The sequence below is a fragment of the Trachinotus anak genome, unplaced genomic scaffold (assembly GCF_046630095.1).
Source record: "Trachinotus anak isolate AG129_WGS33_773 ecotype Australia unplaced genomic scaffold, CSIRO_AGI_Tana_v1 ptg000013l, whole genome shotgun sequence".
NCBI lineage: Eukaryota > Metazoa > Chordata > Actinopteri > Carangiformes > Carangidae > Trachinotus > Trachinotus anak.
The window spans coordinates 4,393,450-4,416,972 of NW_027273864.1; the positions used below are offsets into that span (position 1 = coordinate 4,393,450).

General features: G+C 41.0%; 1 protein-coding gene and 1 long non-coding RNA gene across 2 annotated transcripts in view; one reads left to right on the plus strand and one right to left on the minus strand.

The window, feature by feature from the left end:
- klhdc8a (kelch domain containing 8A) overlaps positions 1-17,217 on the plus strand; it is a 43,217-nt gene extending 26,000 nt beyond the window's left edge. Inside the window, exons 7-9 of the mRNA XM_071494248.1 lie at positions 10,309-10,410; positions 12,685-12,833; positions 16,049-17,217. Of these exons, the coding sequence (XP_071350349.1) occupies positions 10,309-10,410; positions 12,685-12,833; positions 16,049-16,102 (305 nt within the window). The 3' untranslated portion in view covers positions 16,103-17,217. The remainder of the gene's footprint in view (positions 1-10,308; positions 10,411-12,684; positions 12,834-16,048) is intronic.
- LOC139630627 (uncharacterized) lies at positions 9,642-19,936 on the minus strand. The gene is made up of 3 exons (XR_011693194.1): positions 19,480-19,936; positions 12,651-12,863; positions 9,642-12,526 (listed from the first exon to the last, which is right to left on the minus strand). It is a non-coding gene; the product is annotated as an uncharacterized lncRNA (long non-coding RNA).
- Positions 19,937-23,523: the final 3,587 nt, after the last annotated feature.

The window sequence follows — 23,523 nt, forward strand, 5'->3', positions numbered from 1 at the left end:
GCAGCACCAATGATAGGAAATGGTCTACACTTCCTGTATCTTAAGTGGTTGTGGTTGTGATTGTTCGTTCATGTCAAAACATAACAACAATACAACACTAGATACAGTTTGAATTTGTGTCTGACTTTGCAGCTCGTTTTTATCTGCAGTTTAATATCTGATCAACCCAGAACAAGATCTATCAGTCCAATAATACCCTCTGTTTTCCCTCCAAAAACAGTTACTCGATAATAACAGTAATAGTGTTATTCAGGAAGAAACAAGTTTTATTCCAGTTTTAAGTCATGGTTTCATGTATAAGTTTAAACGTCTGTGATTGGAAAGCGACATCAGCAGCAGTAAAACCAGAAGAGATCTGTTGTGAGATCTCGCAGGAGTGTGTTGCTGAGGCAGAGACAGGTCTTAAAGTAAGTTAATTATCTTCCAATCTGTCCGTCTGAAAAACAGAAAAAATTTATCTCAGTGACTATGGAGAGAAAGAATCAGTCGTAGTCTGTGATCACGTTCACTTCTCCCATTGAAATGAACAGACTCAGACCTGCTGCTTATTGCCTCTCTAAAGGGGCGGGGAGGTGGCAAAACCCATGTGACACAGATACAGGAAATGATTCTGGTGTGTATCCTTTGTCAACCGTCTGATATCTGTGTGGTTCTGCTACACTTTTGATTTTGATTCTTCTCGTAACTGTTCATTGTGAGTCCTATAGCATGAAGTGCTAAGTCAGTACAGTTCTCTTTTAAGCTGTCAGATTCAGAGCTAGCAAGGCAAGCTGTTTCTCCTTTGCCTCCAGTCTTAATGCTAAGCTATGTTAAGTACTTCTCCATAAATGCACACAGACCTGAGATTGATATTGATCTTCTTATCCCACTCTGATCAATCATAAAATGCATATTTCCCTAAAGTCTGAACTATTCCTTCAACATCTTTTAAGTAGTAAAAGACCTGCCTATCAAGACTGAACTCAAAAATGAAAGTCATGATGTTAGAGTTGCTTAATTTGAATCTTGCTTAATTCCCTTGCTTAATTGTAAGAGATTATAATCAGACAACAGATTATGGATTTCCCACACAGACATTTTTGGTATCAGCAAATGTCTCATTGTCTCCTTTTCCACTGACAGCATCCATCTTCATTCTGACTTTACCCAAAGCAGCCGTTAGCATCAACCTCACCCTGAAGACAAATGATTTTTTCTACTCAAACAGGCTCCTGCCTTTTTTAATTCTGTGCACACTCTGTGTCCCACAACACAGCAAGATGACTTATCCTTTTATCCCACAAAGACACCCCGGAGTAACAGGTGAGCAAATTGAGGAGGGACCGGAAGGAGAAATGGGGGAGCAAAAAATCGATAAGTCATTTAAGACATGTGGATATATAGTCACACATCGGCGTCAGTCGGATGAAAGCCAAATAAAGCAGAACAGGGGAATGATAATGTTAATTTATGATAATGTGGGGAAAGTTTGCCTTGTGTGTGTGTATAAGAGAGATAAAGGAAGAAAGAGGGAAAGAAAACACAAACACAAGCATCCACGTGCATTTACTAATGCATGTCCACGTGCGCACGCACACACACACACACACACACACACACACACACACACACACACACACACATATAAATACGGCGAAGGCAGCCGTACGCAGCTTCTCCAATCTAATTTTGGTGGAGATGAGATGGGAGATGAGCTGTGGAGGGAGGGCTGGGGGAAGAGGAGCGCTTTAAATTACAAGATCCAGAAACAGATTGCTTTATTATCCATCTGCAGCAATATCTCTGCACACACACACACACACACGGTCATGCAATCTGCTGTCACAGAGTGATATTCTATTACTGTTCCATTCCATATCGCCAATATTGAGACGCATGACTGTCATGGGGAGTTTCAGTGTTGGTGACAAGCTGCAGCAAGTACAATGGAAAACACAAAGAGTGAAGTTGTGACAGAAAATTAACATGAAAAATGAAAAACCGCGGCTTTAGAAAATTGCTTAAGGGGTCAGTTCACCCAAATTACTGGAAGATATTTTCCTCTTGAGGTGTCGGTTTCTGAGATACCTGCCTCCACCACAATACAACAGAGGTTTCAATGTACTGGACAAACAAAACCAAAACCACTGCATGACTCAGCTCTGTTAGCAGAGTGAGTCCATTTCAACTGCAGCAAGAACCCAGACACTGCAGTGCATTCAGAAAGTGTTCTGAAAATGTTCACTTTGTACATTTTTTTATGTTGCAGCCTTATTCTTAAATCATTATTTGATAGTTTTTCCCTCATCAATCGACACACAGTCTCCCATAATAAGGAGGCAAATATTTTTTGCAAATTTATTAAAAAGCTAAAAAGTTAAAAGTTAAAAAGTACTCAGTACTTAGTCAAAGCACCTTTGGCAGTGATTACAGCCTCGAGTCTACTTGGATGTTAAGCGACAAACTTTCCACATCTGGATTTGGGGACTGCCATTCTTCTCTTCAGGTCCTCTCAAGTTCTGTCAGGGTGGATGGGGAATGTCACATGGTGAAGCTTCAGACCAGTTTGAGGTCCTGAGCTCTCTGGACCAGGTTTTCTCAGAAGATATCTCTGTAATTTGTCTGATCAGTTTTCCCTCAACCCTGACCAGTGTCCATGTCCCTGCACGAAGCTGCCACCACTATGCTTCACTGTTGGGATGATATTGAGCAGGTGATGAGCGGTGTCTGGTTTCCTTCAGACATGACACTTGAGGCCAAACAGTTCAATACTGTTTCCAGAGAGTCTCATTTGTCACAGTCTGAGAGTCCTTTAGGTGCATTTTTGTGAGGCTTCTGTCTGCCTATAAAGCCCAGATCAGTGGAGTGCTGCAGTGATGGTTGTCCTTCTGGAAGTTTCTCCACACTCAACCATTGCTTGCATTTTGACCTGAGGAACCAGGGTCTGAATTTAGTTCCATTGTTCTGGACCTAAAAAAAGGTCCCTGCTCTGGAGGTGGTACTTTTGAATGGCCCAGGAAGTGTTTGGGTTGAATAAAGTGGTTAGATGCAAGCCTCAGAGCTGCTACAATTTATATACAACTTCATTCATATATTATGGAAGCACTGGGTGCCAAAATATGTTTTTTAAATTGAGATTAAAAACTAAAAACATACAAGGTCTTAAAAGTAAGATAGAGAGAGAGAAAAGACAGAAACTTAGTTTTTTTATTTAATTAAGTTCAGTTATGTAGAAAGTTCGCACTAAGTGCACGCCTTTGGTTATTTGTGATCAAAATTCATAATGAAGACTTGCTAACCTTATAGTCACAGTCAGTTTTCTTGATAGAGACCTGATACTTTATGATCGGTAGTTTCCATCTTTACGTCTGATGTCTGCAGTCTTCTTCTCAGACTGCAGCAGCCTCCTCCAGTAAGACGGGACACACTTTGTATTACCTGTGAGACAAGAAGTGGGGCAAAAACGTCCACAGAGAACTCGCTGCAGCTCGGAAAGGTTAATTGCTGAGCACCTGATAATAATTGAAGGGGTGACGGTCGGATGAGTATAAATATTTAACAACTCCTAGATTCTCCTGTCTGGCTGATGTTGAGCTTCTCTGACACACCTGCATTGGGCTGCAAATTAGCTGGACCCATTATACACCACAGCTGAGCTAGTCAGATCCTAAGTGACAGAGCAACAGCCCTAACAACTGCGTTTGTGTTGTTACTCTGTTGTCAGACTAGTTTGCCATCTTCACAGTTTTTCCAGACGCTGTAGAAACAGATACACACAAAAGGGATTTTTTTTAGTTCCTGATTTTAGTTCCTGGGGCTGCTTAGTACCTGGAACAATTTTGTCGAAAAGGGGGCATGTGTTTTAGGTTGGTTTTTTGGGGTTTTTTTGGGGGGATTTGGGTGAACCAACACACAGTTTTAATTCAGTTGCTTTTCTCAACTAGAATAATGAATTCTCCTGCTGTTACTGCATCTAACAGAAACACTCTCGTCAGTCCCTCATGACTGAGCAAGTAGAACTCAGACAACAGTAACAATAACCACAAATGATGCAGTCCTCCTGGGGCCAACTAGTAACAAACATATCCCTGTGTTGTATATTTGGTTCATGTCATGGTTAAGATGATGAAAACTGTCCAAAAAACAAAAATGGACTGGAATGGAACAGAGCAGAATTGAGAATAAAGCAAATGTCGTCTTCTTTTGGCCGTTACTATGGATCAATTCGTAATTCTTACAACGTAATGGTGAGATTCTGTCCCCAGGGGATTGTCTGTGTAGTCAGCGGTGTCTGAGATTTCACACGTGACAGACAGACAGACAGACAGACAGAATCCATCAAAGATGAAGAACCAATCAACATCTTTTTCTAGTTTTAATCATAGGGACAATTACAGAGTAGAGCTGTGGACCAAATTACCAACACAGACTACAAAGCGTGGTCTTCAGAGGATCGTCTCATCTCTTTCATTCTATTGTCACTCCCTCTCTCTGTCTGTATTCCCGCTCTCTGTATTTTCTGCCTCTCCATCGCTTTATTCTCCTCTGCCATCTCCCACCAGAGTAGAATAATGCATGCTGGTGTTTTCCCTGCGTCCCACAAAGAAAATCTTGGCGCAAAGTCTTGTGTAATCCCTCCAAAGCAAATATGAATCAGTCCTGCAGTCACAGCTCAGTCTCAAAGGACTGAACCATAAGTCTGTAGTGTGATGTGTTGACACAACTGCAATTTAAAGAAGAAAATCCAGCCTGTAACACTGTAAGTGCTGTTTAAAAAAGAATGACTACTGTTGGAGCTTGCATTCTGCTTTTACTTTGAAGAAAAAAAACTAAACAGTTGACATCACAACATATTTCCTACGTCTAATATGAAGTAAAATAGAAGAAAGACGATAATGTCAGAATCAAACAGGAGGATTTTAAGTTTGTTTTTTTTTTAAAGATTTTTTTAAGATTCATCATTACTGTCCCAATGTCCAGCAATCATTCACAGACAAATCCATTGCAGTGAAGGAGTAGTTAATAAAAGAGCTTCAGTTGTCATTCTGAACACGTTTCTTTTCTTTGCTCGCTCGTTAAAACATGACTAACAGTCTACAGCCATGCTAGTGGCTCTGTGAGGCTATACAGGCACAGTGGTGCTTTAAGCTAAATGCTAACATCAGCATGTTAATATGCTGACAAGACCAATGCTAACATGGTGAGTTTCATCAGGTATAATGTTAACCATCCTAGCACGCTAACATTTGCTAATTAGCCTAAACGCCAAGGACAGCTAGGGCTGATGGGAATGTCGATGCTGCAAGTTTTTGGACATTTCTGACTGGATGCTGGTGGTAGATGAGAAATCAGAGATTCACCACAGTTATTACAATTTAATTTAAATCTGAACATTTACATAAACACTTACTCATTTGGCAGATACTTTTATCCAACGCAACATCACTAAAGCTTCAGCACAGTAGGAAACCTTAGTGTAGGTGGAAAGTATTACATCTATTTAATCAGTGTAAGGAGATCAGGTAAAGAAGTGCAACAACAAGTAAGTGTTAGTTTGACATGTTAGGGTACTAGAGCTGTTAGGAGAGGAGGCACTCTCTGAAGAGATGTGTTGTCAAGAGATTCTTGAAGATAGACATGAACACCCCTGCTCTGATAGAATTCAGTAGCTTGTTTCATCATCGGGGAATCACAGATGAGAACAGTCTGGACTGAGATTGCCTTGTTTGTTTGTTGCAGAGATGGCAATGCCAGATGACACAGTGGCCAAGAAGGAGCATAAGGCTGTATGACTGAGTTCAAGTTGATGGTTGCAGACCCAGAAGCCACTCTGAAGGCAGTGACTTGAATGTGATTCAGGCAGCCATAGGTAGGCCAGTGTAGATCTGTAAGCAGTGAAGTGACATGTGCCCTTTTGGACTGATCCAAGACCAGGTGGGTTCCCACATTCTGGATCACCTACAAGGGTTTCACTGTGCATGAAGGGGGGTCTGCCAGGTTCAGGTTCAGGTTTACTTTATTTGTACCTGTAGGTAAACTTGATGTGCAGTTAAAACGTGTGCAAGGCATCCATGACACACAGTTTCGGCCACCACAGAAAGCACAGTACAGTCTGATAAAACAAGTCAAACAGTTAAAGCAGTTAAAGTTCTCCTGTGCTGATCAAGATGCTAAAATGTTTCTATTAATTATCAATGAAACATTTAACATACAACATAAAATGTGTAAAATGCATAAAAGTAATAGCTCCAGAAAGTGTTTGTACAAATTGTACAGTTACAGCTTGTTCATTGTGTGATTGCAGCTGGAACAACGCTGTTTTTATCACACGTATTTCTTCAGCTTGGGACAAGGAATCTTTCAACACTACAAATATCATCCTCGTGCTGGCACTAGAGGAAAAATCGGGATCAGACTACTAACTGTCAGGTGGAACTGATGTTTAGCTAGTCAAGCCAACTGAAAAAAAACTAGCTTGCTAATTTATGTGACTCTGTGAGAGTAGAGTTGTAGACTATAGTCGACATATCTGACCTGAGTCTTCATCAAAATGAGTTTCGTAATCATGTAAACTGGGATCCTTTAAATCAGATTTTACAAAATGAAGACAACATATCTAAAATCAAAAATAGTTTAGGTCAGTAATGACAGAATAGATGATTATGCATTAACAAAAACTGGATACTGCGTTCACAGGTAGCACCCCATTCACTCATATGGAAGTTGCTGAGAATACTGAAATGTTGTTTCAGTCCTCTGTGTGTTTGGTGGGAAGGACTAACACAGAGCATGCACAGTGGAGCTGAGCCTGCTGACTTCCTGTTAGCTCCGTGCACACATGATGATTTGGATTATGTAATTTAATAACGCGGCTCCTCTGAACTAACCAAATTTTGTTGGACTGTATGAGTCAAATCAGGGTATTTGTGACACTGAGAAAAATGTAGTGATTGTTTTACAAATTCTCTTTTTGTAATGATTGTGTATGGGAAAAGGTTTCGGCCATTGTGCATTACATGGTCCAGCAATACCCAGTGGTGGGAGAGCTACTTAAACTACCAATTACTTTACACGAGAAGAAGTTGAACTACAGCAAAGCCACACAAGAGAGAAATCTAGTTTGCAAAGAGTGCCCACTTGCCACAGGTCAGACATAAACCAATAAAATAAAATACCCCACTTTTCATAGGCAGCTGCCGGAATGTCAGCTTTGGTTTTGTGTACAGTAACTGCTCAAGTATGGCCATAGAGATTCTTCCTCAGGCCAAGATTCAAGAGGTTTATCCATGATGACGTCGCTGTTTGAGCACTGGTTTTTACACATTCACTACACAAAGGGCAATTGTGTGGTGGTGACTTCCTGACGAATGCATTGCCTGAGCTACCTTCACAGTGGTCGGAGTTGGTCAAAGACGGTTCAGTTACAGAAGAGAAGCAACATTAGGAATAAAAAATAAAAAATCCAATTGATGGCCCAAAATCATTTGTACTTTCACTAGTTAACTACACAAAAGTGGCAGAAAAGTAATTTAGTAGCTTGATAGCCGATTGTTTTTCAATTGGATGGTACTATGGATATTTCCTAGTAATCCAGGTTCTTTACATAATGGTGTAACCCATTTTAGTAAATCATCAGTCTGAAACAACTAAAGGAGTTTACACACTAACTTAGTAATGGATTAAGGTCAGCTGGTGTGACTCAATCCAAGGGAGTGGATGACAGCTTCTTGAAAGGCATTTTAGGAAATACAGGGAAGTAGACACAGATTTGATGAAGTTAAATACCAATTCAGCTATCAGTTTAATTTTTTTTTATACTAGTATATGATACCTGAGATCTTACATAAAGAAAATATAAATATAAATATAAGATAATGAAATATTTATTTAACAAAAGAAGATAAACTTCTAAAGTGGCTGACCAAGAACTGTATCGAAAATGTTGACGTACAGTTTAAAACCTTTATTTAAATCAGTGACATCTGAACAAAGATGATAAAAAGAAGAATATGAATATGAGTAAGGATTTAATGCTTTCGATTAAATGACATTTCAGGTCTCCTTGGGTCTAAGGTTCTAAGTTCAATAATCTTTTCTTAACGACAAAATAACTACTGGAATTTATTGAACCTCACAGAGTGATGAAACACAACAGTGAAATACACAAAGAGGATTTTCCTCTGCAGAGAGAGCGGAGCAGAGTGGATGACCAGCTGTGATATCGACTGTGTTCTCCACACTGTAACTTATCCAGGCTGGGGAGGAAAACACACCACTCTTCATCACACACTGCTGCAGCATGCAGGAAGAATAAACGTCTGGCTACTTATCTTTCCCTCTGCCTCTATTTGTTTCTCTTAACCTCTGTGCCTCTGCCTCTTGTTTAATAAAAAGACTGAAAATAAATGAGGAAGAGGGAGAGAGAAAGAAAGGATGACCATGACAACCATGAGGAAGGTAGGAGGCAGGGAAAGGAAATGGAAAAACGAATATGAGAAATAATAAGAGAAACAGAGAGATCCAGAAAAGAAGGCAGACAAAGATAAAGAGCAAGACATTTTGTACTTTTTCTCTCCTGCTCTATGTTTTTTTTTCTCATTCTTTCACCCTCCCTTGCTCCCTAATGAAGTTATCTTTCTTCCTCTGTCACAACTCTCTCCAGTCTGGGTTTCCTTCAGATAAACAAGACTTGGCAGCAACAAAACCTAAAAGAAAAAAGAAAACTTAAGGAGAATCTGCTGGGGAAAGACAAACATTATTTTGATGGCTATGTTTTCATTTCCTCCACTCTCAAGTACACGTTCTGTCATCTGAAGTGCCTCAGCTTTAAGTGTGAAGGAAATGTCACCTCTGCACTGCTTAAGGTCTGCAGAAAACAGTCTTTATTGTCAGTGTTGTCAGCTAATTAGGGAGATTAAATTAAAACTGTAGCGTCTTCCACACCTGCGGCTCCACTGATTTGTCTTTTACGTTGTTTTGGGATTAAAGTTGCCGACGGCTGCTTCAGTGGTAGATAAGAAAAAAAGCACTTGCTCACCGCTGCACCTGCGTTTAATTCCCAGCTGTGGGTTTGCATCTTTGCAGTAGCAGTGTTCTGGGTGGGAAGCAGTTGAGGGATCATGTATGCATCACTGCAGTAGCAGGCCCTACAGGTTGGTTGGAATATCTGTACGGAGGGGTGAGAGCTATGGGAAGAGTATGAACAACTGTGTGTGTTGTACTTTGTAGGATATTGGTGCTTACACATTCCAACAACCCATCCTGTGGATCGAACAGACTGAACGCTCCAGCAGCACTGATGTGTCATATTGTGGACAAGGGCCACTCTTCCCAGAACTGTTAGCGCTTTAGTACAAGACACCAGACATGGCAACAACACAGCCTCTCTGCAAATTACAGAAACTGAGCATCCACAGAGTCTTCCTTGCCTGTGAACTATCACCAGCAGCTGCAGAATGATGCACATCCCCGTCACAGCAGTAGACCACAGCAATCAGCATGCCACCTAACTTCTCTCCTAATTAACAGATTCATGCATGAAAATAAATAAAACCCAATCTCAAAAAGGTAAAAATATATAATAAAGAAAATCTATAGCAGAAACAGAAAACTGTAAAAATACATTAACATAAGCAAGCAAAGGAAAAGTAGGAAATTTTCAAAATAAAAGTATTCACTAACTAAATACATAGGGTTTTACGGGCATTTATATTGGCCTCTTCTTCTTGATGTAGTGCAACAACCTACACTCCTCTACACATGCAGTCAGGTTCCCAGGTGAACTGTAGCTTGCAGGTACCAAGCTGAATTTTCATGCTTCTGTGCAAACTTCAGACTTCAGAGATCAGCTATCTTAGACCCAAGATGTCATCCTTTCCATGCTAAATAGGAATCGGTCCGAGACACAGAGCCATTAGAAGTGATCCTGTCATCATCAGCGTCAGCATTGGTCTCCCATTAGTCACCAGATCAAATTTTTCATTGAACATCAGTCACGAAAACGATGTACCAGCAGGCTAACGAAGGTATCCTCACTGTTTCTCCCCGGTAGTAGCCTGACTCTAGCCCTCCTGCCGCCTCCCTTTCTGTTTGTTGTCCGTGTTTGTTATAACCTTTGTGTGTCCTTGCCAGGTGTGTGTGTGTGTGTGTGTGTGTGTGTGTGTGTATTTGTCCTGAGTTCAGCTGCCTTACCAGTTTGTGCAGGTCACTCTCTCAAAACAAACTCAGAAGCATCCTGTCCAGCTGAAGTCCAGTGCCACTCAGTTACATTACAAGCTTATGTTCACACTTTTGCTCCGTGTTTCTTCTTCGTCTTCTTCTTCTCTGTAGGAGCCTGGTTGAAGTCGGAGGAGACGGTGGCACTGAAAACAAAGAGAGCTGACTTTGCTGCTGCTTTCCTGCGTGGCCGGATGGTTGTGGCAGGGGGACTTGGTAAGAGAGACGAGCAGTGAACTAAAACATCTGAGGCTCAAACATGTTTGTGCCACATTCGTCTGGTATGATTCAGCAGGTGTTGTGCATGAACATCATCATACTCAGCTGCTGGTAAACAAAACTTGGTAACTCTGTTTTTCATGCACTGCAGCCTTTACATTCTGAACATCCAGTTACTGACTCACCTCCATTGTGCAGCACACCTGCCTTTCCTGAGCACCGCCACACAATCGCCACACACACCACACTGAGCATTTCCAAAGAGGCTGCTCTGCTCTCTGCTGATTTCCAGCAGTAGTTCTGTTAAGCTTCATTTTGTCCGTCTTGTGTTGACTGAAGTCACAGTGAGCCCACGCCGACACGCCATCTTTTCCTCTTCCAGCTCTTTCTCATCTGCACTAGCTCCCAGCTGCATCTCTGCAACATTTTGTCTTTTCAAGTTACATTGGACACACATGGTTAATTACATCACTGAAAACTGCCAAGTGGAAAAATGTCCTCTAGACTCATGAGATGAAACTCTGTGGGTCCATTTCATGAGGCCTATAGAGTTGTAGTGTTGTTGTACTGTTAAGAAGCAGGTGACGGCCTCCATGAAGGAATGAATTCATCAAAAATACCAATGTGTGCAAGCAGAGTTTGGTCAGTTAATGAGTCGTAATGTTGGTTTTAGTAACTTTTCAATGAGTGAACCAGAAACCACACTAGAAAACAAAGAGGAAGTCCAGCAGCATTATCAGACACATGATCTTACAATGAAGGGAAAATTATGCACTTGTATTCAGTGTAGCCGACTGGAGCTGAGGGCTGAGTTCTGACCAGTTCAAGTCTAACCCTCTCTCACTCTTCTGGCTTCAGACGTCCACTGTCACACACACTGTCTCAGTGAATTTCTTTGCTGTATCACACAGCAGCAGGATCGATACGAGTCTCCAAACTGAGACGGGGCTGTGTGCAATTTACACATCAGAGCAACTGTAACCTCTTAGAAATATTTATACATAAAGATGTGGCATTGTGATCTTATCCTAGCTTTATTTATTAATATGCCTTTCACCGCAGCAAACAGGTGACGGTGAAAGCATCAGGAACAAAGTCCAGCACCATCAAAGCTGTGCATTTTTATTTTCAGCAAAACAAGTATCAGTTTCTCTGGAGAATCACAGCCTTTTTCTGGGATGTCAGGTGTGTTGATTTGCCGAGTTTGTTGCTTAAATGCAATCACATTTGCATCGGCATTACTGCAAACCAGTAACTTCAAAATAAGGCGACAGATAGTGAAACACAAATTCAACACAAAAAAAACTAAACTGTTTTTTGAGACTTCAAATGCTTCACAGAGTTTAGGCTTTCCCTCCACTAATTCATTTCACCCATTTCACCCAAATTACCAATAAATATATAATTCAGTGGAAGTGAATGAAATTTAGTTTGTGATACAACATTTAAAAAATGACATTTAACTCGACAGCAACATCTCTTTCCAGAAACAATCAAACTGTTACACTGGACAGTCAGCATCCTCGGAGCTGTTGACAGTGTGGTCTGTGGAAACCATCCCACCTATACCCGAACCACTACCCTCATTGGACAAATCCCAGTTTAACCCCTGGTTGTATTTATATGATTAACTGCACTGAATAACAAGTTTGATGGTTGCATTCATTCTGATGTAAATGTACATCTGAGAGAAATCATGTGAAATTTAAAGAAAAGATTTTCCCCCTGAGAAAACCTCTGCATGCCAGCCAGTACCGTGCCGGGCTGTCACTATTTATTCAAAACGCAAACATTTGCTCAAATATGGGGGAAAAAGTTGTTCAAATTAATAAACAGGTCCTGAGCAGACAATCACAACATCAAAGCATCTGAGAAGCAGTGTGTGGAAGTATTTTGGGTTCTGCACCATAGATGGCAAAGTAACTAACTAAAGATGAGGCTGTTGTGAACTTTATACAAAGCACAACAATTGACAATGAATCTCTGGACTCGCCTCGTAGCTTAACACCCCAGTGAGACAGCAGAGTAACGTCAAGTGTACGACCTTGTCTGACTGCCTGCTGTTCAGCACACTCAGCTTCAGCAGGCTCCTTGCCAGAAACTTGTAAAAATGCTGTCACCAGTAAGACAGCAAGATTTATATGTAAGGATATGCAGAGTGTCTGTGGAGGGGGAGCACATTCAAATTTAATTTAATGAATTGCGTGTTAATATAATATAATGTAATATAGTATTACTGTGTGTGTTTATATGTCCTCCTTCATTCTTCAGGTCATGAGCCCTCAGCTCTGGACACAGTGGAGGCCTTTCATCCTCAGAGGAAGAAGTGGGAGCGGTTGGCTCCCATGACCTTCCCCCGATGCTCCGCCTCCTCCATTGTCATCAGAGACCGCCTCCTGGTGGTGGGAGGGGTCAACCAGGTACAGCAGGGCTCAATTTAACTGCAAAGACTGGATACAATATTTACAGTAACTCAACAGATGAATGAACCAGTCTCCGTGGTGGCAGATGCTCACAGTTAAAACAGCCAGTTCACTTGTTTATTTATACCTTCACCCTGAATGTGCAGTGGCCTCTGCAGCTGCTGAGTGTGATTCCATGTGGAGCCACACACTGCAGTGAGCAGCTTGTGAGCAGGGACGTGTTAAGAGAAGGCTCTTAACAGTCTGTCAACTGACTCACTGCACATCTGTCTGTCAGGATCACACCTACGTTACTCACTGCACATGACAGTGATGGGCAGTTATGTCCTACTTTTCCCAGTAATGAGCAGCATCATGAAATACTGTAACAGTAAATTACATGTGGAATGACTAATAGTAACCTCTGTACTACTCACTTCGTTCACATCAAAGTTAATAGGTATTATACTGTACATACATCCATAGTATTCAAATGTGAGGATGTGTGAGAGAGCGAGAGAAAAACAGAGAGAGAGATGGTCATGGAGGAATAAGCGCACTGTTCACAGCTCTACACTGAAATAAGATTTTATCTGTAAGAAATAGTTAAATATTTTCAGTTGGTTACGAAGCTGTGACGGGACTAATCAGACTGTGGCAGAGCACGTCAGTGGAGGGGGGCGGTCCTTCAGTGTGGCCCAGGACTCATTTGTGTTCACACTGCTAGAAGAACGTGGCCACATGTGGCTCAGACCTCCTCTGAATGTGGTCTGAGCGATCGGATCTCAAATGTGTCATCAATGCATCTTGGGTGCGATCACACTTTAACTTAGAGCAGTCCACTTGTGATCAGATCACCAGGGACAGATGTTAATACCAGGTCTGAACAGGGCCAGTGGGTGAAATGTGTATTTAATATCACATCAAATCCTTCTCCAGCTTTAACTTTGTCTTTTTGTCTTAAATCTCTGAGTTTACATATCGACTCTCCAACTTGTAAATCACTCACAATCAGGCCTCCCCTCTATTGCCTGATGTGCAGGGCTGAGTGTTCGAAAACAATTCTCACTGGAATCAAAACAAATCTGCCTTTTATATCACCATGAATCACAAACAATCTACTGAAAGTATTCAAAAGAAATGTACTGCTGAGTTTTATCCTGTTTATTGCCATCACGTCTGAAGGAACCTGAAAGACCAGAGCAGCTGAACCAGAGACAGCTATGTTAGCTATGTATTAGCTGCTGTAGATTTAGAGATTTAGAGACGCAGTGGGAGCACCAGTACAGATGCTGAGTGATGTGCTGCTGTGGAAGAAGCCATCTGCAAAAGTGTGTTTTAACCACTTAAAAAAAATGACCACAGAAAAAAAGCTCATGTCAATTTAAGTGTACGCTTCATTTTGAATGTTTTCACAGCTTTATCTTGGTGTCAAACAGCTCTTTCCTTAGGAACTACATTTTTTAAGCGCTGAACTACGATATTCCTATGCACAAGTGCAACTACGCTTAAGTTTGTCTGACTCAAACAGCTGTTCTGAGGAGTGTGTGCCATAGTTGTGCTTGTGGGTAGGAATACAGTAGTGCAACAGTTCATAGGCTGTAGTTCCAAAGGAGAGAGCTGTTTGATGGGAAGATAAAGCAGTGAAAATATTCAAAACAAAGCCTACACTTCAACTGATATTAGTTCGGCTCCGTCCACAGCAGCACATCCCTCAGCTTCTGTACCAGTGCTCCTGCTGCTTCTCTAAACTGGGAGCACGCTGATCTGAATCTACTGCAGGTAACACACTGACTATACATAAGTATCTCACATAACCCCACGTCCAGTAACCCAAACTATCACTTTAAGTGAGGGACACTGTACAATATGGTGACCCAACGTAAGATAAGAAGGACACAGTGTCATTGATCCAAAGCACCTGAAAAAAGGCTCAAACACTCTCTGAGCGACAGCATCAGACCAACCTGCTCCACCTGTCGACAGGACACAACACAGCAGCAGCAGAAAGAAGGTTTGTGTCATCAACAGGAAAAACATTCAGGAAATTTAGTTTAGTTTAATGACTACGTTCCCATCAGGAGACCAGGAGTTTGCTTAGTTGCCAAGGAACTGCAGATGTGGTGCTCAGAATAATGAATCAATCTCCTGAGGGAGACTGTGCAATACCGTTGAAATTTCCAGAACAATGAGTAAGTGGACCTTTATTCGAGGTTAGTTTTGTCAGTTGTTTCTGAGGTCAACAATGAACTGTCAAGCTCAACATATGGAAGAAAAGTAGTAGTAGTACTAGTCTCATGGTCGAGTACCTGAAATCCACAAATGTTAAGCCCAGGTCATACATTTTCATTTATTTATGGATGTGGTTTGTTAACATCAGACTTACAGTGATCTCACAACAGCAATCACATGTTGATCTAGTTAATTAGGATGAAGAAAATGTCTTTTCAGGGGCCTTTAATATTCACTGATCATGTGATACAGGGATGTTAAACCTTGAAACATGAGCACAAAGAGAGAAAAAACAAAAATGAACCTGCAACATTAAACATGCAGCACCTCACTTCCCTCACCCACTGGTACTAACATGACTGAACAGCTCCCCCTTGTGGAGATTTGTCAGCCCAGTGAAAGTGATTGAATTTTGAATGAAGTCCTCAGTATCTATTAGACAGTATTTAAAGGTTCCATATTTTACTCTTCTCCAGTGTTTTATTTCTGAAGGGTTGATATCCATAAGATTTCTTTGTGGTTTTGAGAACCAAAAGCATCTCAGTGTAGTTTTGCATTTCCTCTCTCAGGCTTCTCTCTGCAGCTCTAGTAACAACAGGTCCGTGAGCCAAAGCCTCTCTTCTGAGGACTGTGCCTCTCTTCTGATTGGCTGTTCTATTCTTTTATTTGATTGACTGCACAAAACTGACTGAGGCTTTGATACTTTCACAGTATTAATATAGAACCTAGACTTGCTTTATAATCACAAACACATGGAAATTAACCTCATATGGGACCTTTAATATTACTGAGTCATTTATAAAAGGAAAGAAAATGACAGTGTCTAAAAAGATTTTACTTAGTTAATCCTTTGGTTAGGTAAGTTTCTCTGTAAGTTAAGTGGTTATGTTATGTAAAGTGCAGTTATTTACACTGATTTGAATGTGGTCAAATTGTTGACAGGGACCATGTTAAGTATTTCCATATGGTGACTGTCCATCTTTTCTCTCTGTCTCGCCCAGGTTCCCAGCTCAGCCCATGAGATCCTCTATGTAAAAGAAGAGGAGTATCTGTAGCCTGCAGCGACCGACCCAAGATGAACGCAGCAGATCAGAGTCCCCTTCCTCTTCTCTCTACAACCCTAATCAGTCTGTAGTGCAATACGTAGGAAGCAGCAAGAACACTGAGAGAGATGGAGTCCGAGTCCCTGACTTTGTAATGCCATGTAACAGATGACACTGCCCCCTGCTGGGCTGTACTGACACGTAGACCCTCATGGAAGCACACACCTGCACAACGGAGGAGCTGGCTCTTTCTTTATACCAACTTCTGTCTCTTGATACTTTTAGTATGTGACACTTCTGTACGTTGTAGTGCATACTTGGAGAAGAGCATATTTTGTAGCTATTATGTTCAGTAAATGTAAACAGAAAATATACAGAAGACCTATTTTATGGCATATTTGCATTTCATGTTTTGTGTCTTTGTTGTGTGCAGCTTGCTAACAACTGAGCATAGATAGTTTGATTTCCTCATAAGATTTTAATTTAGTTTGATGACATGAAATGCAATATAACATAGCAAAAAAAATCATGAAAAGTTTGCTGGTAAACTGCATTTACACTAAAGCAGTTAACACAGATTTTACCATCAATAATTTCTAATGTAATGCATTGTAGTAATTACACTAAGAATGCTGTACTGTCACTCTTCTGTGCTGTAAAAGTGCACATTTGTGATTATTGTCATAGATCTGTTTTAATACATTGCATATATGAAAAGAAAAGATGCATTAAATGACAGTATGTTTGTTTCAGTGATTACCAGAGTGCTGGTGGGGGCAAAGACGAGGATTGATTGTACTCATTTTTATTCCTGAAGCAATACAGATTTCATTCTTTTTTCGGTGTTTGATTTGTGCAACATATGCTGTGTAGTAAAAACCATCACTTAACATTTCTCTCAGGTTGTGATGTTACAGATCTGTTTTTGTGACTTCCTGTTTGCTGTCATTATAGCCAACTCTTGTCTCTTTGGCTCAGAGGAAGAAGCTGTGGAATATTTTCCTTGCGATTTTATTGTATTCTACGACACAACCAATCTGTGTTCTGCCCTACACCCCATCAGGACATGTAACACTAAGGATATGAGTCGTCATATTCAGTGGAATAAATGGGATCTGTAGTTTGTATTGCGCTTCTTTTGCACTAGATGGCAGTGATTACACACTGAACGGATTCTCTGCAGTCTGAGGTTCTCCACAGTGAAGTACAAACTGACAGCAGGTTATTACATTAGTGGGTATGTGGTCGAATTTACTTTAATTATGTTCGAACAGAAATGACACACTTTCTTAAATGTAGTATGTACATTATGACAAGCGATGCCAAGGCAGGGAAGGAGAAGAAAATAAATTCTGACAATTGAATTTTTGTACTTAAATAAGTAGCTGTAATGCTAACATGAGATCACAACTATCTGTTATCTTAACACCATCACATACAACAGGTGTGATCATGAGGTGAAGAAAACATACCAGACATACGCAAAGCTTATGAGGAGATCATCATGAACAGTAATTTTTTGTGCCTTAAACTGCCTGGAAAATATTCAGTATCCCATTATTGGATCCCAGTATCCAGTATCCCCGTCCAGTTATGTAACCTGAGCTCACAGTACTAAATTAGCCATTAGCATGTAGCTATCTGGTCTGAACGCTGGATTTTCATAAGGTGGTGAGTAACTTTGCACAGAAACAGGTGGAGGAAACACCTGTAAGAGGAGACCGAGTGTTGTTGGTCATTGATCAGTTTTAGATGCGTTTAGAGATTCAGCAGGTAGACTGATGGCAGTGGATGGAAAATGCATCATTTTTATTTAAGAGGGGGAAAAAAAAATCAGGTGTCCAGAGTTTGTTTTCCTGAGCCTCTGCAGCAGGTAATAGATATTAAATCATGTGTTAACACCGTTTGTCATGAGTGAAGCTAACTGCCTGGGTAGTGTCTGCGCTAATATAAGGCATATAGGCTATTTAGTGTCTTCTGTATTTTGATGGTGAACAGCGGGAAGTTTATACATACTAACACAAATAACATTCAGAATGAATGTCCTGCAGACTAACAGCAGGAATTTCATACATGCCAGCCGGTTTTTCTGTATGCTAAGGTTACGTGTGTGAGGGTGAGATCTGTTCTGGATGCACTCAGTTAATTTCTTACCACCTGCAAGATCCAGCTGTGTGTATCTTGGTTAGCAGCTGTCACTTCCTACTAGAATCTCACCTGTCACATACAAATTTACCTCTAAACAGTCATTTTACTGCTTCACATTAAATTACACCATTTACAAGAAGTCTGCAGTACATGTACAAATAAATGTTTGCCACGGAACCTTCGAACTGAACTAGTTGCACAGTCAGTGTCTACAAATCTTTGAAGTGAACAGAAGGCGTGATCATGAAAGCGACATGGAAATCTCTCCCATGTCCACATGTAAGCTATGATGACATGGTAGCAGCAGTTTTTCTACCCAGCTGGACAAGGACAAGCATTTTATTTTGAAACCCCAGAGTTGCAATTTGCTGTGCCATATCAGAGGTCGATATCTGACACTGCCCTCAAATGCTACGTTAATAGGCACTAGAGGGTCCTTGACCATCTTAAGTGATTCATGCTCAGTTAATGTGAATTTAGCAATGATGGCTGCACTCAGATTGTTGCAGCAGGTTTACTAATGGTTGGTAAGGCTCTTTAGGTGATACTCATTCCCTGCTTACTCTACATCTACACTGATTTCCTGTTTGAGGCTTTTTCTGCTGCCAGCTAAGGGTCGAATTCTGCTCTATAAATGACTCATGCCCACACACACACACACACACACACACACACGCACACACACCTATTTTAGACATCATCCAATCTAAAATGGGCTGATTGCATTCAAGTGAGGCCAGCTGCGTGTTTGTGACCGCTCTCCATGGCTGCTGTATTCCTCTCTGTGTTTTTTCCACATTAACTCAGTCAAACTAATTTCCCTGACAAAGCAGCAGAGAGACACAGAGGGGGGCGGGCATTTGCTTAAACTAGTGAAACTTGCCTAACCTTAAGGTAACAAGAAGATTAATGGCAAGACAGAGTTAAATAAATCTGTCTTTGTTATTTTATCTCTATTTTAAAAAATAGAGTCTGAAAAAGTAAAGATGAGGTTTGTTTCAGTAAGGAGGCCTACATTCATATAATCACACCACACTGCTTTTTGCACGACACCTGATAGACAGGGAATGATACACTGACGTAACTGAGGTGATCAAAGTATCAATGATTAGATTGATGCTCACTGTTCATTTTCGATTTTGTTTTATATTTAAAGTGGGAGAGGATCAAAAGGATGTTGCATTAAATGAGCTATATGTAAGTTTTGCTAGCTAACATTAGCATTAACAGCAACAACTTACCAGTCTCGAAGAAACATTGTCAGCACCAAAATTCATTCCTTTACTCATCAACAGCTGGTCCACAGGTGGAAAACAACACCAATATTAACTCTTGTCTCTATTACGTCTTTTCTTCTCCTGAAGTTAGCGCGCTAACCAGCCCGTCTTGACCCTTTCCGATAGCGACTCACTGTAGCCTCCAATTTGCTCTGAAGACTTGGCGCTGCTCAGAGGGCGTATTATAACCTCCTGTCTCGTAACCGCAACAATGGCCGAAGCGCTTGTTGAGCGACAATCAGCACCACCTGCTCCCAATAAAAAAACATGTTCAGCAGCAGAGAAAACGTATAAATCGCCCTTTAAAGGTTAACACTTCGGTGAATAACAACCAGTCAACATTGTCACTGGGTCGCTGGCAGAATGCTTTTGTCACTTCCGAGTATCTTTTACTCAGCAGTGTGTGCTGCTGTGACAGTGGCAAAGCTCCTAGAAACAAATTTAAAAAAGAAATGAACCTGCACAGTGTCATGAACCAACTGTTTGCTGAGGGGTTATTTGATCTGAGCACAAGGTTTCCAAACCTGTTGCATAATTTATGGGAACAATTGTATTTGCACAGTCAAATGCTACAACTTCAGAATTAAATTCCCACCATGTGTGTGTTTGAAATATGTGTGAAGTTTAAAACAAACAAACAAAAAAAAAGATTAATGAAAGCTGTCTTTGAGTAAACTGTAAAACTCTATATGAAGTTAGTTCATCATTATCATTGGCCTACTTTTTATTATGTAATGGTGCAGGTACTTCTTCTGCCAGAGAGAACGGATGAGTCTGAGGGACGTCACACACGTTCAATAAAATAAACAAAGTATAGTCACATGGATGCACAAACCAACAGCAGCGAAGGTTCCACTGTTGAATCAGCCTCCGGTTATTGAACTCATTTAAACATTGTTCTAATATTTTTGCATAATTACATTTCCCACAGACATTTTCACCCACTGTTTCAGGCTGTTTTCTTTTTTCATTGCTGCAGGTATCTAAAATAAAAGTATGTATGTAAAATAGCCATGTGTATGTATGTATATGTATGTATGCATTTACATTGTAGACATATGTAAATATGTATCCATCCCTCTGCCACTCAGACTAGTTTCAGGTTATATCCCTGTTTATCCAGAGTCATATAAAATATGAACCATTTGTGTGAAATTTTGTCATAATTGCTGTGTTAAGTCTTGAATAATGGCTAAAAAGTGTTTTGTGAGGTCACACTGATTTTGACCTTAAATCCAAGTGAATGTTTGTGCGAAATTTTATGAAGTTCTGTGAAGGCATGACTGAGATATCACATACATGAGAATGGGACAGATGGACGGACCACCCGAAAACAATATGCCTCCAGCTCTCACTGTCGCCGGTGTGGAGTCATAATAAACTGCATCACATTTTGGCAAATCAGTTGCAAACTATACCAGATATGTAGTATGGGGACAATGGGTTAAAACTTGGAAAAACACAGTTGTGCCCTTTAACACAGGGCAGGTCTGCTCCACACTCCTCTGACCTCAAAGTATTTTTGTCTCCGCTCTCCAGTTTCCATCTCTCCATGATGTGATGATCATGATGTCTGTTTTGTTTAATGGGTGAACCATATGCTGCCTGCAGGAGGTTACTCTTCACCCACCCATGCACACAGACACAGATACACATAACTGCACACATGCAATGTGAGGACAAGCGAGTTAATTGGTGAGGCTGTCCGTTACTCCCTAACACCTTCCTTGTCTTGTACTTGCCATTTGAACGGTCGCAGCTCATTCATTACGGGAGGCTCACAGGTCAGGACATCCACTTTCCATCTGAACTCTGTGACCCCAAATTAGTTTTTATTAGTAGTAGCAGCAAATAATGTGGTACAGTTTACTGTATGTGGTGGAAAGTTCAGATGTGTATGAGATCACACATGTGACTGTGATGTATAGAAGCATGTTCCAAGTTGAAGGATGAGAGTGAATATACATAATAAATGAGCATGAGGTCAGCTGTATGAGGCTGTGGTAGTTTTAAAGGATAATTCCAATTTATTCTAAATTGGGTTGTTCATCATAAATGATGATTGTACTCAGCAAAGTAACTGTAAAGATCCCGTGACATGGCCACTTTACTCAAAATTTTGCTAATAATCCGACATTGCACAGGTGGGTCATGGCCAGATTTGGCTTATCTGTTAGCATGTTTACTGCTGGTTGAGCGATATTGGCTGTGCAGGCTACCAGAGATCTTCTAGAAGAGTTATCTAAGAGAAGAGATGATTTCTCTGGTGTTGACGGTAGTTTATTTCATGTCACCATGAACAGATTAGTAGTGGCATTAGTCTAATAGTGGGTATAATGTTATATTTGGTGGTAGGCTGGCTTGTCTGAACTAAATAGAAGTGAAAGACTGAAGAAACAGCAGATTGAAGTTTTACCACAGTTTTCCCGTCACTGTAGAGAGCTTTATGCATTTGTCAAGGGCAGTGGTGCTCTGCACTTCTTCACTGTTTATTTTCTCCTACAGTACAAAGAACTGAACTTAGCCTGCTGATGGAGCCTTCTGTCTCCATCAGTCACATGGCACTCGCCTCGCAAGTCTGTAGAGGTCTGCTGAGGTTCGGGTTGCACAGAGGTGTAGTAACCATCGTTCCCAAGATGGCAAGTCTACATACATCAACTATGAACACATGATCAAATGTTTAGCTGACTGAACAGCTTCTTCATGTTGAGAATATAACACAGCAGCCAGCCAAACATCCAGCTCAGTGATAGCAGACGAGAACATGAATGTAGCAGGTTGTACTTAGCGTGATGTTAAGCTGCAGGTGAACAAACACAAGTAGTTTGTGTTTTGTATGGTTTCATTGACTTACTTGCTCCAAGCAACACCTTAAATGTCAATATGACACCTTTGATCATTTCATGTGTTTTTTTTTTAGCTCTCTTGCATGACGCTTCAGTGATGATTGGATCTTCAAACACTTGAAATGTGTATACTGCAGATATTTTATGTCATTACTTGAAGAAGAAAAGTGGCAGAGCATCATCCCTGTGCGCTACAGCAGAACTACACCTATGGTGTCACATGACAGAAAGATGAAGGCATCAGCAGGCTATTTTTTCGGTACCCTTGCTAGCTAGCTAGGCTGTTTGTACTGGAGGAAGGTATACAGTGGGGATGTGGTAACACAACAAAAATGTAAAACTCTACAACAAAGTCACTAAGCTTTAAGTTACTTTTTACATCTGTTTAGTTTTGTCAAATGCAGGCAAAGGCTTCAAATGTTGCAATCAACACAAAGTGGATTTCAGAGACGGCACAGATGCTTAAAATGTTTGCTTTAAATGTACTGAGGTGAGAGGAAAAAGACCCTGAAGGGAAACAACAGAGAGAACTAGAGTTTCTGGTGAATTCAGTGAGCTGAGAAAACACACACACTACCACAGTGTGTCCACTGCCAGCTAGCTCACAGCTAATGTCTGTTACAGCTCACATTCTCCACCTGACTTCGTTGGAATGATTGTGCTGTGTGTCCTGATGTCAACATGTTGCGTGCAGAGGAATGTTGATCAAACTTGCATGTCTCTAAATGTCCTTTAAGCTAAAGAATCAGATGGGATGGAGCGTGTGCATGACGGTAGTGACAGCACTCTCACCAAAGTTTGTAATGACTCACAGAAGTGGAAACTCAAACTCAGGCCTGTCGCAGTTTTCTGCTGCTGCTCTGTGTGTAGAGGAGGAAGGCTGGATGGGAGAGAGAGAGAGAGAGGGGGGGTGTGTTCCCTCGACAGCCATTCATCCTGAGCTAAGGGAAGGTTTCCAAATCTCCCCCCTGACATTCTTCTGGGCTCAAAGAAGCCCCGGCACAGAAGTGGCCCAAAACTGGCACAGACCGCCTCGGCGTTGCCAGGGACAGCCACTCTGCCGAGGTGTTGCTGGGGCCCTGTGCTGTTTTGTCTTCCATTCTCACCTCACTTCCTGGTTTGGAAAAGGAGGCTGGAGGATCATTAACCAGCAGAAGGACCT